At 41.4% G+C, this 16,928-nt stretch overlaps 1 protein-coding gene across 1 annotated transcript in view; it reads right to left on the reverse strand.

Moving 5' to 3' along the window:
• The window catches only part of SNX1 (sorting nexin 1), a 48,274-nt gene that overhangs the window by 19,287 nt on the left and 12,059 nt on the right, over window positions 1-16,928 (reverse strand). Inside the window, exons 3-10 of the mRNA XM_066592435.1 lie at window positions 13,686-13,807; window positions 7,779-7,845; window positions 6,310-6,353; window positions 5,143-5,284; window positions 4,668-4,746; window positions 4,132-4,207; window positions 3,859-3,972; window positions 1,899-1,992 (exon numbers count right to left, since the gene is read on the reverse strand). Of these exons, the coding sequence (XP_066448532.1) occupies window positions 1,899-1,992; window positions 3,859-3,972; window positions 4,132-4,207; window positions 4,668-4,746; window positions 5,143-5,284; window positions 6,310-6,353; window positions 7,779-7,845; window positions 13,686-13,807 (738 nt within the window). The remainder of the gene's footprint in view (window positions 1-1,898; window positions 1,993-3,858; window positions 3,973-4,131; window positions 4,208-4,667; window positions 4,747-5,142; window positions 5,285-6,309; window positions 6,354-7,778; window positions 7,846-13,685; window positions 13,808-16,928) is intronic.

Below are 16,928 nucleotides of genomic sequence, written 5' to 3' on the forward strand. Positions count from 1 at the left end.
CAATACTACTGGGATCACCACTTAGCTCTGAGACACAATTGTATTAAAAGGCCACCCAGGGATTTTTTTTTAATTATGCAGCTATTCCCCAGTGTATATATAAGTGAGCTAATATTACCCTGGTGAGTCATTTCTGTCTATCTAAAAATCCAGGCCTCTTTCTTTTTCCCTAAGATGGACATGTGATCTCAATTCTGACCAGCTCAGATCTGCTTGGAGTTGTGTGTTCACTTTCTAGTCAATTTCTTGTTTGTTTGTATGATACTGCTACACAGGACCTGACTGCAGGGGGGCACTATCATTCCTGTGAGAGTTACTGATTATTACCCAGCTCCTGTCACACAGCTATAATAGAGGAGGCCACATGTCATCCATCCTCCTGACTGTCTACTTATGGTATCCAGCTTATTTAGAAGACTATAGGGGCTAATGATAGAAAGAAATGGCATAGCTGTGCTGATGCATCATGGGATAGATGTGAAAGTGAAACTAAAATCTCTCAAGATGGTGGCTGATAAGCACCAGACAGCAAGCTATACTGCAGGGAAGTGGATGAAATACAGAGGAGACCTCCAAAGTGTGACAGGCAATCAGGTGATGGGAGCAGAGATGGAAAAATGCATTTTCATCGGAGTGGCCCTTTAAGTAGAGCAACTAACCTCTGGGGCCAGTAATTGGCGGCAACAGTCACGTGCTGGTGGCTCGTACACAAAAACCCATACGAGACTTCCACTGAATCAGCGGTGGATCGCCAGGGAATTAAAGAGGTAATATTTCATAACATTTGTGGTTCTTCTCCATATCTTTTTTGTAGAATCTGGATAACCCATTTCAAGGTAGATCTACACAGAACTTATTGTTGACAGCAGCAGGAAATCAGCAATGAATCAACCACAAATTCCACATGTGTTACATGCGGATTTTGAAATGCATTTCACCCCGCCCCCCCATTTGAAAGGGTGAAATCAGAGATGAAAAACTGCAGAATAAATCAACATGCTGTGCACCGCAGATCAACTTATACCGTGGTTTTATTTATTTAGCAGCGTGTGGAAATCTGATCCCCTTGGATTGTGCTGTAATATGCTGGGTATTTTCTGCACTCAAGTCAGTGGCAGAAAATACACAGCGTATACACTGAATGTGCCTTTAGATTCCCTAAGGTCAGTGGGTCCCAAACATTCTGAAGGCGTGACCAACTTTTGGGCAAGACTTTCATGACACCATCTTCCCCCCACTGCCGTTTTTAGCCCCATTTGAAAAAGAAAAAAGGTCTTTGTAAATTCAAAAACGATAATTTTACTTTAACCAGTGCATACCATCCAAATGCAAAGAATGTCTATACAAGAAGTATAGGGGGCAACAATGACAAAATATATTGCACAATCTTTATGTATCCATCTTTAACAAACGGGCACAGTTCGTACTAGCCAAGTGCCAGCTAACTACAAATAGGCATACTGAAAAGCCCACAAAAAATGAAAAGAAAGTATGAATAAACTGAACTAATGGATAACAGATGGTGGAAGCATCATATACAATTTAGATTTTTTTTTTTTTTTTTTTTTTTTTTTACTTATAACCACAGCTCCATGGTGGTAGTAGTTTGGTGTACTAGAAATGCTTACATACACCTTATCATAATTAGCTCTGTTCTCTAGACTTTTGTAGCTAGATGGCAATAGAGTCTTCAGGAAAAAAAATTCCACTATATGTAAGCAGCAAAACGTAACGCCATATCATTTCCAGCCTGAGCGCTGTACTGTTGAGCGTGAAGTACAATATTGAATATTAAACCACTAGTATGAGCTACATGTTTAACCTCCTCCAGCTCTTTACATGACGGCTACTTTAGGCAAATGAAGCAACAAAACCATTTACATTGTGCAATACTCTACCTTTCCTGTGGTTTACGAGACTTTCCACCACAGCATGAAGTTTACGAAGATGTTGTTCTTCACATTCCACCTCTTGCAACTTGTCTTCAAACCACTATACAGAATAAAACCACAAAGAACATTAACTGTAAACTTAAGACAAAGCGAATGTGAAAATACTACAATATAAATACCTACTCTGTTAGATAGTACTATGGCAAAACTACACAGGGTTTTGGTATTTTGCCATCCAACATACAGGTTTAAAAAAAGGACTTGACATCAGTGGAGGGCACATTACATTAAGAGTTGCCAATTAAAATGTTATTCAGATGTGGCCCAAATAAAACCATGATGCCAGTTAGCAAGCTATAACCAACATCAGCGAGGGCTCTCCATAATGGAGACAATTTACTTGGCCTTTATAACCCCTTTCTGAACTCCTCCATGAATATTTGTCAGAAGTCACAGAGATTGGTACAGAATGGGCCCACGAGCTGGGATGAAAGTCAGCTGATGGGTTGTTATGACAGCCTAGGGTCTAATGAAGGCCCCCCATGTCTGCCTTCGTAGTAGTCCTATTGAGGGCATAATAGAATAACGCAGACAGGCACAATACAGAAAGATGATAGTGAGTTTTACAAGCGATTGCATGGTACAATCCCCTAGTGGGACTGTAAAGTAAAAACAAACCTGTAATAGAAGATGTAATAAAATGTTTAAAAAATTTAAAAAAAAAGAAGAAAGAAAACAAAATACCTCAAACATAATTGGTGTCAGTAAGTTTGCAAAAGTGAGAACTGTTAAAATAGCATGCTATTTATCCCAAATGGTGATCATCACTAAAGTAAATATCAAAATTGCTTTTTGTCATCCCCTGGAAAAAAAAAAAAAAGAAAAAAAAAGGTGTATTTACCCTCAAACAGGTACCAATAAAAAAAAATGTTATGGGTCTCAGAATATGACAAGACAAAGCATGTTAGTGGGTTTTTTTTCTCAGCTTTGTAAAAGCGGTAAATGTTTCTAATCGCTTTAAAGCTGTAATGTCCAGCAGAATAGCATTAACATTAAACTATAACTTTTGCTAGTGGTGGCGTTTTACCCCCTTTGCATGGTAATTACCTTTCTTTTAATTAAAAGTGCACTTCATAAGGTCATAAAAAAAGACATTTGGGAGTATTTCAACATTACATACATTAGTTTTGATCTTTATTGCTCCTGTGACTGGGGCTGTGCCAAAATCATACATGGAGCAGCCGGACAGCCTAAGATTCTCGGCAACCCACAAGTAGTTAAATTGCTGGTAGAAGCAACACTACTAGGTAGTGGTAATGCACAGTGCAAATAAGTAAGTGGATTTAAAAATCCACTAGAACGGACATATTGTTTAATAAAAACGTAATTCGTAAATAAGAACAAAGCATCTCCAGCATCAAGAATTCATAAACCTGGAATTGCATGTCTATGTGGTCCCCAAGCAAATATGTTGAGGTCTGCCCTGTACGGATGTGTTTGCTTAAATGCATCCATTCTATGGAAAAGTAGAAGAGAGACATCCTTAAAAAGGCAGGAAGGTACTATAGACTATATAACTAATAGGATACTCTACTGGCAGTGCGATTTCCTGCTTTCTGTCACAAAAAGAGGTCCCAAGAATGCTGTTCTGCAATATCCTCTGATGCAGCAGATACCTAGCTTATATAATGCATCCAATGAGCAGCCATACCTACCATGCAAAGCACCATATGCTTGATTAATATATTTAAGCTGAAAATGGTTAAGTGATATAGTTCATGCAGTTTTTTGAATAAAACAAGACAGATACAACAATCTGTATATATTGCTATTGGGTCATTCAGAAAAAAAACCCATTAACATTGATCGGCACAACCTAAGCATATGTACGTTAGGTTGTCAAGGAATTAATCCGCTTCTGAATTATACTGTTCCAAGACCTTAGAAATTTGCAACCAGTACTTACAACATCAGATTCATTCATCTTGATAGTCATTTTGTTGACAGCATCAGTAGCTCTATTGAACATCTTGAGGAGACCAGCTCCACTCAGAGTCTGAGTGCTGACAGCACGAGGAAGCTAAAAGACAAACACTCAAATCTAAGTAATGTCATAATACCGTAAACATTAATATATAAAGTTAAAATGGAGAATTTAAGTAGAATTGACATAGCAAACAAATCCATTATATCAGGTAGAATTTATTCACAAGTTCTGTGAAATATAACTGAAGCTCACCTCTTCCTTCTCCAGAAATTCCCGGACATCTGGGTCTTGTAAAAGTGTAGGGTGGCAAACTATTCTTTGAAGGTATCTGCATCAAACACAAAGACCGAGTGTACATGTATGAGTAGGTTGTCACTGTTTATAACAAATGTGTAATAAATGACCATGAAAACGCAAGTTCTAGTTGTCATTGGTAACATTGGACTTGGTTGACAGCCAACATCGGCCATTAAGTACGAGTGCTGGCGACCGCCCACTTGACACACTGACAGCAACAGGAGAACTAAAAAGAGTTTGTTCGGGCAAAATTGGGAATATGGAAAGAAAAAAAAAAAACAGAACAGGGATAGAGTCAGTGGGGTGCTGATTTTTTTTTTCCTGTTACAGGTCCTTTTTAAACCACAGTCTGGCCAAGCGTTTGTTATATGTGGTGCTCAGCTTTAGTATTACTGTCACATCCCATCATTTCTTCAACAACTCAAAAGAATTCTGACCTGTATACATTAGATTTCTCATTAGATTGCTTTTGTTACCATACTGTCTCCTACCTCTCCAAAGCAGCTCGCCTTCGCTCCAGAAATTCAGCTGAAGAAGAATCCTCTTTACCCACCTTTACTTTGGTCATACCTGAAGAAATACAGCGTGCATCAAACAGGGAGTATATTACAGGGATGAAAACGTAGACATTTACATTAAACTTGCGATATTAGGCACATTTTGGCACCTCAGTGTGCCTACACAGAAATGTGCACCAGGTTCTATCTGGCATAATATATGACAATTCCTGGTGGAAATTACAGATTATTCTGTTAAGGCTAGCACAGTCTCTTCCACCAAGCTCTGCCCCCTTTTCTGGAATGTGGTGAGGGAGGCGTAAAAACAAGAGTCACAAATTGTCGCAAGTGGGGCTTACGTCAAATTTGCAACTTTTTAACGCTAGAATTCTGGAGTGGAAGCTATCATAAATTCACTCAAATTGTGTTTCTTTGTTAGGGATAAAAATTACGCACAACTGCTACTTACCTATGAGGCTTTTCTCAGGAGGGGGTGAGATGATTATGCCTTGATGGGCATGCTTCTCAGAAAGCTTCTCAAAGATGCCCAGGAAGTCACTGAACCGTCTCTTCACAGTGAAATGCTTGCTTCTGAACATTGGCAAATTGGTCTAGAACATTGGAAACCAGATTAATAAATAATTCCATCAAATTATCCATTTCCAATTCTGTCTCTCTAGCACTCTGATCTGAAACCTTCCCTCCCTGGCCATGTTTTACTTGCAGGATCCAATAGCAGAGTCAGATCGGTAACATTCACCGTTTGTGTGAGGTATTTGGACAACTGAAACCTATCATCTAAAAATTCTAGTAGGGCTCTGCTTGCATTGCTGGACTATACATAGTCGGTCACCTATAGGCACGAGACAAAGCACACGGTCTGACAAAACAAATCCAAACTTTGTCATTGCCATGTGACAAGGAAAGAAGATGTTAGACTAAAGAACCTGCTCCGGGGGGCTTGATTATTACTGAAAATTCTACTGCATAACGCTTAAAGAAGTTCTCGGTTTTGGATAATCCCTACTTGTCAGAAGTGTACCTTTATAATAATGTGTCTTCTAGTGAACAGCTCTATTCAAAAACTATCAGCAAGTCTTTAGTTACTCTGCAGTGGGAAAATGAACCCATTGCACACTGCCCATTCACATCAATGTGTTTATGTGTTGCTGAACAGGACAGGACCCCCAAAGCAAGAGGAGCTCTTTGTAGGCACCCATCCCTCTAGCCAAGAGATTCAGGGATTCTGAATGGCGGACGCAACGGTGACTCAGAATTTCCCAATAAGGTACACGAAAATGTGTTTTTCTAAAACTGGCCACCCATTAAAAGTGCACCACAAAATAGTTGTAAATGAGTCATTAAAATTCATAAATCCCTATTAATTCAATCAAGGCTAAACCAACTATATTAGGCAATATGAAGGGAATGTGTCCAAACAATGAAACTACATTCATACTGGCATTATTTATTAGATCTTTTTATGAACAATTTCTTAAGGGTCCTAATAAATGTTCTAATCATCTAATACTTCAGTTGGGTTATAAAAGGTTTGAGATACCAGGAAGGACTCCAAAATGTGTCTGAATAAAGAATGGTTACATTGTAACATTGTCACTGGTGTTTATTTGCTTACCTGAGTTGATACTTGATAAGCTACATATGCATTCATACCATCACCTAAAATAAAGGGCCCACAATTATTTTTTTCAGAAAGCTAACTAACGGAAAAAAATAAACGAAAATAAAAACGTACAAAACCAAAGCATAAGGACTGCATTGTTGGTTACTCATACAATACAGGAGAAAAGTAAACAAAATTAAACCAATTTTTTTCCAACACACATTTGCATTAAGACAACTGGCCAAAAGCCAAGTAGTCTCTTAGGATTGACCTCTGCTACACTGTAGCATTATGCTAGATCACCGCGATTATCAACCCATGATAAATTTATGTGTGGACTGCTGCATACATGTTCACCATCACCAACCTTGCTGAAAACCCTTAAAAAGATGAAACACCACTTTAAAATGTCCCAGCACAATTTCAGAAGCCAAAATAATTAAATAGTAAGAACATTTTGATCAAACACAAGCTAGCCAATGTGATAGCTAGAAAAAGTGCAAATCACAATCTAATATGATGCTTTTGTGCTATAAAAAAACAAACAAACAAAAAAAAAAACACTCTAAAGTGTTGGCCACTAAATGTGTTACTTCCTTTAACTTTCTGTCATCTGAAATCATAGTAATGTACATCTAATAATGGAGACACTGAGATGGAGTATAGGGAGTGCAGGGGGGGGGGGGGGGGTCAAGCTTTGCTTGCTACTGTCTCATGTTGCCCTTAGAAGTCTATGGAGGTGGAAGAAGAAAGAGGTGCTCAAGGGAGACGGAGACAGAGACAGACACAAGAAGCTGCAAGAACACATCTGTGTGTAGGCGATATACTGTCTCACAGCTACTGAAATCACAACTAGACTGCTTAGTACTTCTCTATAATGTCCTCAATGGTGCTAATACTTATGAGGGTATGCTAGAGATATACAGAGAAGAGATCCTGCTCTCCCATATGTGCGGTGTATGGAGACATAGCACATGAGATCAGATAAACTGAAAAATTAGAGATACAGCCTGCAAAAGCGAAATCAAATGAAAAATGTCGCACACACAAGGCATATATTAGTCAGTAACACGGCAATTCCTCATATAGACACACGCAGCTTATTCTAAGAGGGCACTTGAAAGTGTAGGGCTGCCTGTCCATGGGCTTTGTGGTATCCCGCGGCGGAGGTCCGCCGCTCGGGAGCAGGACTAATGGAAAGCTTTCACTGCGTTCCCTGCGGCCGGGTTATCGCCGCGGGGAAGGCAATGAATATACGCCCGTGGACAGGCAGCCTAAGTATTTTTTACGTTTGTTTTGCAAAGCAGTAATATTGACCAACAAGAACGGAAATTCATGTGATAAAACCAGCAAGAGTATGTGCTTGTATGTCTACTGCATGCAGCCAGTCCTTCTATATCCCCAGAAATTCTTTTCTAATCACAGGCTACATAGAATGTAATTAGTCAGTCTACTGGGGCAGAAAACACAGGAGTGCTCACCAATCTTCTCTGGATCTGTGATTCTGATATTCAGTTCAAACTGATCCTCCTGCTCCTCCTCTTCTAACTAAACGCAAAGAAAACAACAGTAAGAATACAGTGCCATGGCCATAGTCTGCAAAGCATCTCTCTTTTCATTAGAAACTATGAGCTTTATTGTAGAGGATTGAAAGTCGTAACTGAACCCAAAACAATCAAACGTTTAAATTAATATAGTTCTGAGAGTATTTTTCTGCTAAGCTATCAAAATTAAATTTTCAACATTTTTTTCCCCCCTAAAGTTAGGGTTGATCTAACAAATGGCCTTCGGCTGTGTTCACACGCAGCGTATAAAAGCCGTTGCAGAGCGAACATGAACATCTACAGTGAGTGTTGCAGCAGATTTCACCCTTCTCATTGCAACAGGTGAAACTTTATTTAATTTGCAAGAAATGTGAAAATCTCATGACGATTTCACTACGTTACTGGCGATTTCTCAAATCTTATTTGATTGTACTTTATTACCAGCATTTGCCACTACACTGAGTTAGAGAGAAATGCTTCTGCTCCGTACCCTGTGCGTTTTGCTACTGGTAACAGTTGCCAGAACAGCTATTTCGTCAGGGTCCCAAGTGGTGGACCCCAGTCGACCAACCATTTGTGACCTACCCTGAGGATATGTCATCAATAGAAATTGTCTGAAACCTTATACATTTTAGAAAGGTGCGAGATCACACAAGGTGGAGTATTATCGGAAGATCCCTTTAACCCCTTGAGTGGCACGCCCGGAAAAGTTCCGGGGACGAGCTCCACTGCTCATAGCAACATAGCCCGGAAGATTTCCGGGCTATGTATCACTATGGGAGCTGCAGAGCACAATGCCACAAGCTGTGACAGTGTGCTCTGCCTGCACAGACCCACAGAGAGCAGTGCAAGGGCTTTGAAAAACCAGCAGAAGATATTGCCGACATGTCGGCAATGTCCTGCTTTGTTTACAGGTTGCCATAGAGACCATCGGCTTGTCAGAAGCAAGCCGATGGTCTCTGTGGCAGGGAGAGCTGGTTGTTAGCTGTCAGAGGACAGCTAGGTACCTGCTCTTACAGCAGAGATCAGAGAAAACCTCCGATCTCTGCTGTGTTAACCCTTTACATGCTGCAGTCTATGTGACTGCAGCATGTAAAGGGTTGTCACTGCAGCATGTAAAGGGCTGTCACCATCGGACCCCCGGAATGTGATCAGGGGTCCTGATGGGTCCCTGTGGAAGTCCGCTAAAGGGACAAAAAAAAAATAAAAAAATAAAAAAAGTAAAAAAATTATTAAAAAAATTAAAAAAAACACTTCTCTCCCTTTACTTTGTAAAAAATCAAAAATACAATCACACATGTGGTATCCATGCGTCGTAATGACCCAGAGAAGGAAGTTAATACATTATTTAACCCCTTAATGACATGGCCCCTTTTTTCTTTTTTCCCCATTTCTTTTTTTCCTCCCCCCTGTTTAAAAAATCACAACTTGTCCCGCAAAAAACAAGCCCTTATATGGCTGTGTCAATGGAAAAATGAAAAAGTTATGGCTCTTGAGACGCAACTGCAAAACTAGTTGAAATTCAATGATTAGACCATTTTAAAAAACCTGCCCTGGTGGGCACGACAGGGTGGTAGGAAACCTGCCACTCAAGGGGTTAAATCAACTGCATGTCTGACCTTATCCCATACTATATGCAAAAGTAGTTCTGATGAATATAGAGGACAGAGGATAAGTGTCTGATCATTGGAGATGCAACCATGGGACAACCTCTGATTGCAAGAATGAGCGTTCCGTGTTCCCCAAAATTAAAGGGGTTGTCCCGCGCCGAAACGGGTTTTTTTTTTTTTCAACCCCCCCCCCCGTTCGGCGCGAGACAACCCCGATGCAGGGAGGTAAAGAAAGCTCACCGGAGCGCTTACCTGAATCCCCGCGCTCCGGTGACTTCTCTACTCACCGCTGAAGATGGCCTCTTCCTCCGTGGACCGCAGCTCTTCTGTGCGGTCCACTGCCGATTCCAGCCTCCTGATTGGCTGGAATCGGCACGTGACGGGGCGGAGCTACACGGAGCTACACGGAGCCCCATAGAAGACTGCAGAAGACCCGGACTGCGCAAGCGCGGCTAATTTGGCCATCGGAGGGCGAAAATTAGTCGGCACCATGGAGACGAGGACGCCAGCAACGGAACAGGTAAGTATAAAACTTTTTATAACTTCTGCATGGCTCATAATTAATGCACAATGTACATTACAAAGTGCATTATTATGGCCATGCAGAAGTGTATAGACCCACTTGCTGCCGCGGGACAACCCCTTTAATACAGTGGCAATCGAACATACAAACTACCGCTCCATTCATCTCCATGACTCTGCTAAAGACTGCCGACTGCTGTATTGAGCGGACCCAAAGAGAAGTAGAGTTCAGCCATCTTTTGCTCAACCACCGCTCCATTCATACTGAGGAACATGGGACTCCTCTGTTCTCGTTATCAGTGGAAATCTCAGCAGTCTGATGCCAAATTAGACACTTGGCCACGTTTTTGTGTGTAGAGATAAGCTATTATCTTAGAATAATACCCTTAACTTTACCTTTAAATTTTTTGCTACATGTAGAGGACGACCAGGTTTTATTTAACACATTAACTGCCATGCGAGTTGTATTCAACTCATGCTAGTTTTGATACGGGGGCCCCATGATGCATATAAAACTCACATGTCTATTTACAATGGGAGCCCCATGAGTCACATATAACTCACGAACAAAAAATAAATTAGATAGGATCCAATTCTATCTTTGTAATAAAACACCATGGCCTAAAGTCATTTTTTTTCCAGTGTGGCAGTCAATATGTTATTCAGAGATCTTAACCTCTTAGTGACGGCCCTGTAGTGTTTTTATGTCCTGCTGCTGCAGGACGTGTATGGAGGGAGATTGCAGGGTGATCTCCCTTCATACATTGCAAGTGTCAGCCATTTCTTAAAGGCAGCAACAGCCCCGACAAGCTGCGCGGCTCATCAGGGCTTTTAATCTTTTAAATGCCGCTATCAATTCTGACAGCGGCATTTAAATCCCCTGAACGATGTTCGGTGGTCCCATACAGCCCCCCGACTAGGAGATCGCAGGGAGCTGCGAGTGCGTCATGGCAGCCAGGGGCCTTTTGAAAGGCCCCAGGGCCATCATTGCAGCATGCCTATCACGCCATCCACGTGGGGTGGCTTGATAGACTGCCTATCAGATTGCAGTATGATGTAATGCTGTGGCATTACATCATACTGCAGGAGCGATCAAAGCATAACATTTAGCTATTAAAAGAAAAACCTTGTGCCGTATTTATAATAAAAATCTAAATAAGGCAGAAATACATATTTGGTATTGCTGCGTCCGTAAAAGTCCTATCAAAGTAACGCATTTTTTACCAAAAAAAACCCGACAAATGTGTTTTTTGCTTACCCTGTTTCCAAGAAATAAATGCAAGAAAGTGATCAAAAAAGGCGTTTGTATTCCAAAATGGTACCAACGCCAACTACAGTACGTCCCACAAAAAATTAGCACAACTCTATTGACGGAAGAATAAAAAAAAAAAAAAAAAAAAAAAAAATTAAAAAAATAAATAAAAAAAGGTGTTGTGCGCAGAAGATAGCAGCACAAAAAAAAAAACAAAAAAAAAAACCACAAGTAGCACAGCAAAAAAATAAAATTAAAAATACAGGTTTGGTATCGTAGGAATCGACTGACCCATATAACAAAGTTATGTCATTTTTGCTGCAGTTTGTGCGCCGTAAAAACAAGATGTACAGAAAGATGGCGGAATTTCATTTTTTTTCCCCATTTCTCTCCACTTAGAATTTTTTAAATGTTTTTCAGTACATTATATGGTTACATTAAATATTACCATTGAAAAATACAACTTGTCCCGCAAAAAACAAGCCCTCATACAGCGACGTCGATGGAGAAATAAGGGAGTTACGATTTTTTAAAAGGGGGGAGGAAAAAATGAAAATAGAGAAAAGAAAACTCCGTCACAATTCTAAAATACAAATTTTTCAGCCAAACAGTTAATTCTAGGATCAAGCTAAAGAAAAACCCATCTGTACAGTCGTTCGAAGTAGAAATAGCCCAGTTCATCCAAAACCGAAATATCCTTGTACTGTAGAATGAGCTCTGCTCCTTAGGGGTGAGAGGAAATAAACTCAAATTGATATTTATTGACGGGTCTTGATAACTCCAACTAGTCTGCCAAGAGTTTACATGACATTTTCTAACATTAGGAAGCGATATTGGGCGGTATGCACTTTGGTCCGAGGATTTATTTTTCCCTGCACTAAAATAATGGCTTGCCTAAAAGATTTTGTCACTGTCTTTTGTCTGAATATCTCCTTATATTGTATATTCTACAAAGTTAGGATTTCAAAACACTGGAGTATTTTTTGTAATAGATTTCAGCAGTGAGACCTTAGTCTCCAGGGGCTTTATTATCTTTAAATCCCTTGATAGCTTTTAAAGTCGCATCTTCTGTAATTGGGCCATGTGGTGGCCTTGCCTGATCCCCAGCTAACTGCAGAAATCAATAGTCTCCAAATAAGGTTTCACTTGAATTAACTCTTTATTGAAGGCTTGAGGACTACAACAGGGTATAAAGAACGATTTAAATGTTGTGCTCAGACTTCACTTTGAATCCAATCATTTTTTTTTTATTTCCAAACTGATTTTTAATAGATTGGGCTAATAAAAAGGCACCTTGCTTTCCTGCCACATCTCTGCACATTTATCAAAGAGGTCTCTGTAGGTGTCACAAGTATTTAACCAGAATTCTATCTTTAGAAGAGACAGAATGCACCCCCCTTTTTCGTTTTTTCCTCCTTTTTAGAAAATTGCAACTCCTTTATCCATCGACATAGCTGTATTAGGGCTTTTTTGCAGGATGGATTTAAATGCCGCTCTCAGAATTGACAGCAGCATTTAAATAGTTAATAGCTCCGCTCAGCCACGTGGTTGAGTGGAGCTATTGCCGTCGGGTGTTGGCTGTAATAAACAGCTGGCACCCGCGCTGTATGAAGGGAGGTCATCCCGCAATCTCCCTTAATACATACCCCAACCCTGCAGGACGTAACTGTTCGCCCTATAGCGGGAAGGGGTTAATGAATTAATTTAATGGTCTTTGGTTTTAATGAAAGATTTTACACAACCAAAACTTTCATATGAAAAGCAAGCGAAGTGGTACATAAAATTCTAAATGGACAGAGAGAAGAGCACTTGAGTGAAGTCCTGTCTCCAGAGCGCTTGCTGTGGCATCAAAACCCATTTTCTGACTATTAGGCACACTAGAAATACCTTAATACCTCCTCTCCTCCTTGACTCTACCCAACTTGGTCAGATAGATTTTTTTTTTTTTACGGATTCTGCATAAAATTGGAATACTGCAGCAAAAAATTATGGTTAAAACATGCAAATTTGCCATGAACCCTGCTTTGGATTTTTCTGACATGGATTCTGTACACGTACATATGCCCTTATCTGATATTACCAGGATCCACTAAGGATGGGATGTTGTTACCAGCCACTCGCACACCCACACAGGATGACCCTGAGCCCCAGTGCTAAACACAGCATCTAGTTTGTGCGATGGCTTTACCACTTTTTGAGAGAGGAAGTTTATTTCAGTGCTCTGTCATATTGGTAGGACTGGACTGACATAGTGACAGTCCAATCTGTATAATGGCAGTGCAGCGATAGTGCTATTAATATATACTGCAACGTTGCAGTAAAGGCTGCTGAGAAAAGCTTTAGTGTCATTTTAGTGCCAGAGATAGTTATATACTATAAAATGAAAAACAAATATGTGAGATATAAAAGAAACAGTCCGTTATTACTGAGAAAAAGGCACCTGAATCTCGTGCAACTTACTTCTTCATAAGTTTTTGGCTTGGAGGTAGCTGAAGCGGCTGCAATAAGTGCAGGGGTACTAAGAGGGGCCTCCTCTTTCTGATTGTTTCGTGAACTGTCCACTGAAAGCTTGACAGTGGATTCTGCAGACAAAAATATAATATCAGAATATTGACAGAACAGAAAAAAAAATGGTTACCAAATGAGTTACAGTACTTTTCTCTTTATAAGACGCACCCCCGTTTTAGAGGGGGAAAATAGGGAAAAAATATTTTAAACTCACCAGGGACAGTGCAGGGGGTAGTACCGGGCGACGGACCAGCAGGCGCTGCAGAGCTCTAAAATACCATAGCTCTGTGTCACAGTGGCGCTTGTTTCGGAAGGGAAAAAGCAGATTGGTGGAGGAAGGGGGGGTGGGGGGGGAGGTGCAGCAATTCCCGCCGGCGCTCACCACCAGTCAACAGCACATATCGGCGTCAGTGGGGAGGAGAGCAAACTGGTAACTGATCGCACATTTGTTTGCCCGATTGCATGTTTGTATGCAGGACCGAAATTTAGTGCGCATTTAAACTCTCGGTCAAAGGGTGGCGCAATGAATTTCAGCACGTTCGCTTTATAAGAGGGGCGGTGGGGGGGGGTGCGGTGCATCTTATAAAGCGAAAAATACAGCATTATCTATTACATGGTGTCTTTTGTGCTTTGGGATTTAGTAATGGTTGCTTTACTCAACAATTTGCTTGGGAAGCAGCATGCACTACAGTCCAGGATAATCACTGAGGCATCAGCTCCGAATCCCTCTAATTATGCACATAGAAATAACGAAACCAAGAAGGATCAGACAGATGAAATCCCACAGCTTATCCAGACCATACCTTCACAACAGCAGAGGTTGATGGAACACCCATATAAGTTAGTGTGAGATACCATCCAGATTTATTTAAAAAAAAAAAAATAAAAAACCCTTGCCTATGGGCAACATAAATCACTGCTTTGTGCGCTCTACCAGGCGAACTTTCTGTACAAATCACAGACCATGTCTAGAACAGTTTTCCATAGAAGTCAGTCAGGTCCTGTGTATGGTGTGAATGGCCCATGAGTTCTGCTATAAGCAGCTCTCTAAATGCTGTTAAAGGGGTATTCCAGGCATTCACTATTGAAGACACAGGTCATCAATAGTTGATCGACTGGGATCTCTAACAATGGACTCCTGACGATCATGTGACTCTGTCAGTGAAACAGAGCTGGACGCCCACATTGGTTAGAGCCGAAAGTGTAATAAAAAGGCATAGCTCCCACTGAAATCAATGATAATGAAGCCTTTCTATTACACTTCTGGCTCTGACCACCAATGTGAATGTTTGGCTCCGCTACACTGACCGAGAGTCAGGCAATCAGTGGGGATCCCCACAAATCAACTATTGATGATCTAGCCTGAAGATAGGTAATCAATAGTGAATGCCTAGAATACCCCTTTAACAGAAGCTCAGGCAAGATGGCAAATGCCACAGAAGAGAAAAAAAAAATCTACAATCAGTAATTAAAATACTAAATTTTTCTAGACTTCTAGATTTAAATAGCAAAAATTTAGTGATAGGTTATACATGTGAATGGGCCTTGAAGTAAATGTATCAAACAATGCTACCATTTCTACATTTTCTTACAAACTGTACTAGCATCCCAGTAGAAGGCCTCCCTCACACATTTTTTACAGCATTTAGCACTGCCTTTCAGCACTGCGCTAAATGCTGTACAAGGCATTCATTTCAATGGAGCTGTTCACACAAGTGTCAAAAGGCAGCTTCTTCAACGCTGCGCTTTGACAGCGATGCATGTCCTATGTTTGGCCGTTTTCAGCCCTGCGTCGCAGGAATAACTTTGTGCTGCATTTTGCTCAGCGCTAAATACAGGGCTAGCTACACTACCAAAAAAAAAAAAAAGTTTGTATCACTGATTCTGACGCTGTCGGGTCCCTGGCGCTGCTGTCCGGGGCTCCGGGCACTTGTCAGAGAATCTTTTGCTAGTGACGGGGTTTGAAGACCTCACCTCTAGCAAGAGATTGCTTTGAGTGGCTAATCCAGCGTCAATCACAGCCAGCGCTGGATGCACCAATCACAGCCATTCAATCAATGAATGGCTCGCGGCTCAGCCAATCAGAGCAATCTCTTTCTAAAGGCGTAGTCTTGAAACCCCGTTACCAGCAGGAGATGCTCTGCAGGCACAGACAAGTGCCTGGAAGCCTGCAAGGACGGCGGATGGCGCCTATTAGATGAGTGTTTTATTTAGTTATTTTTCAGCTTCCTTGGCTGCGTTATCAGCAGTGCTGAAAACGCTGCCAAAATACTGGCATAACACGTGCCAGCGCTGCTTAAGGCCACCTGCAGAAGGCCGGGTCGGATCCGGTTGCGAGAATTCTCGCAGCGGGACCCGACCCCCTACAGAGAGCAGCGTGTACTTACCTCCTTCCACGGCTCGGGCTGTTTGATGTGCCGTCTGCCAGCGAGCCCCGCACAGAAATAGAGCATGCCGCGATTTGTTTGCCGCGCGAGATGTCGCGCGGCCGTCTGCCTAGGATTGCGTTTACTAACGCAATCCTATGGCAGCTTCCACTGGCGGAAATGCCGCGGAATTTCCGCCTGTCTGCAGGCGGCCAAAATCGCAGTAAGTGTAGCGTTGAAAAACGCTGCATTTACTGCAAGCGCCTGTATGAGGGAGGCCTAAAAGCTCAAAACGAACTTGTTTATTGTTGATTATAACTGGTCATTTTTATTAAATAGATAATCGTTTCTGTTTTTAAAGTTGTTAAATCTAAAAGTTTGTAGGGCAACTTTTCCAATTACAGCACACTGCGGCTTCAATTGAATTTACATGTGTAAATGGAGATGTATCAGGATTGTAATACTGGAAATGTCTATCCACTACCAATTTGTGAAGCCACTAAATATTGGTCAGCACAGCTTTGTACATGCAGAGGATCTCTTCACTGCACCACAAGCTGCTCTCATGATAAAATGTTGGTATTTCTGCAGTTTCTGGTGTAATAAAGGCAGCCGTTTGCACCGGTAACTACAGATGGTCCCCGACTTGCGAACAGGTTCCGTTCCAGGAGCCTGTTCGCAAGTCGATTTGTTCGCAAGTCGAACAAATGCTTGTATGGAGCGGGATCGCGGGTGGATCCCACTCCATACAACGTCGGGTGCCGGCTGTTCTTACAGCGGGCATCCGGCGGCAGCAGTTCCGACGAGCCGCGCGGCTCGTCGGAACTGT

The sequence above is a fragment of the Eleutherodactylus coqui genome, chromosome 2, assembly GCF_035609145.1.
Source record: "Eleutherodactylus coqui strain aEleCoq1 chromosome 2, aEleCoq1.hap1, whole genome shotgun sequence".
Classification (NCBI taxonomy): domain Eukaryota; kingdom Metazoa; phylum Chordata; class Amphibia; order Anura; family Eleutherodactylidae; genus Eleutherodactylus; species Eleutherodactylus coqui.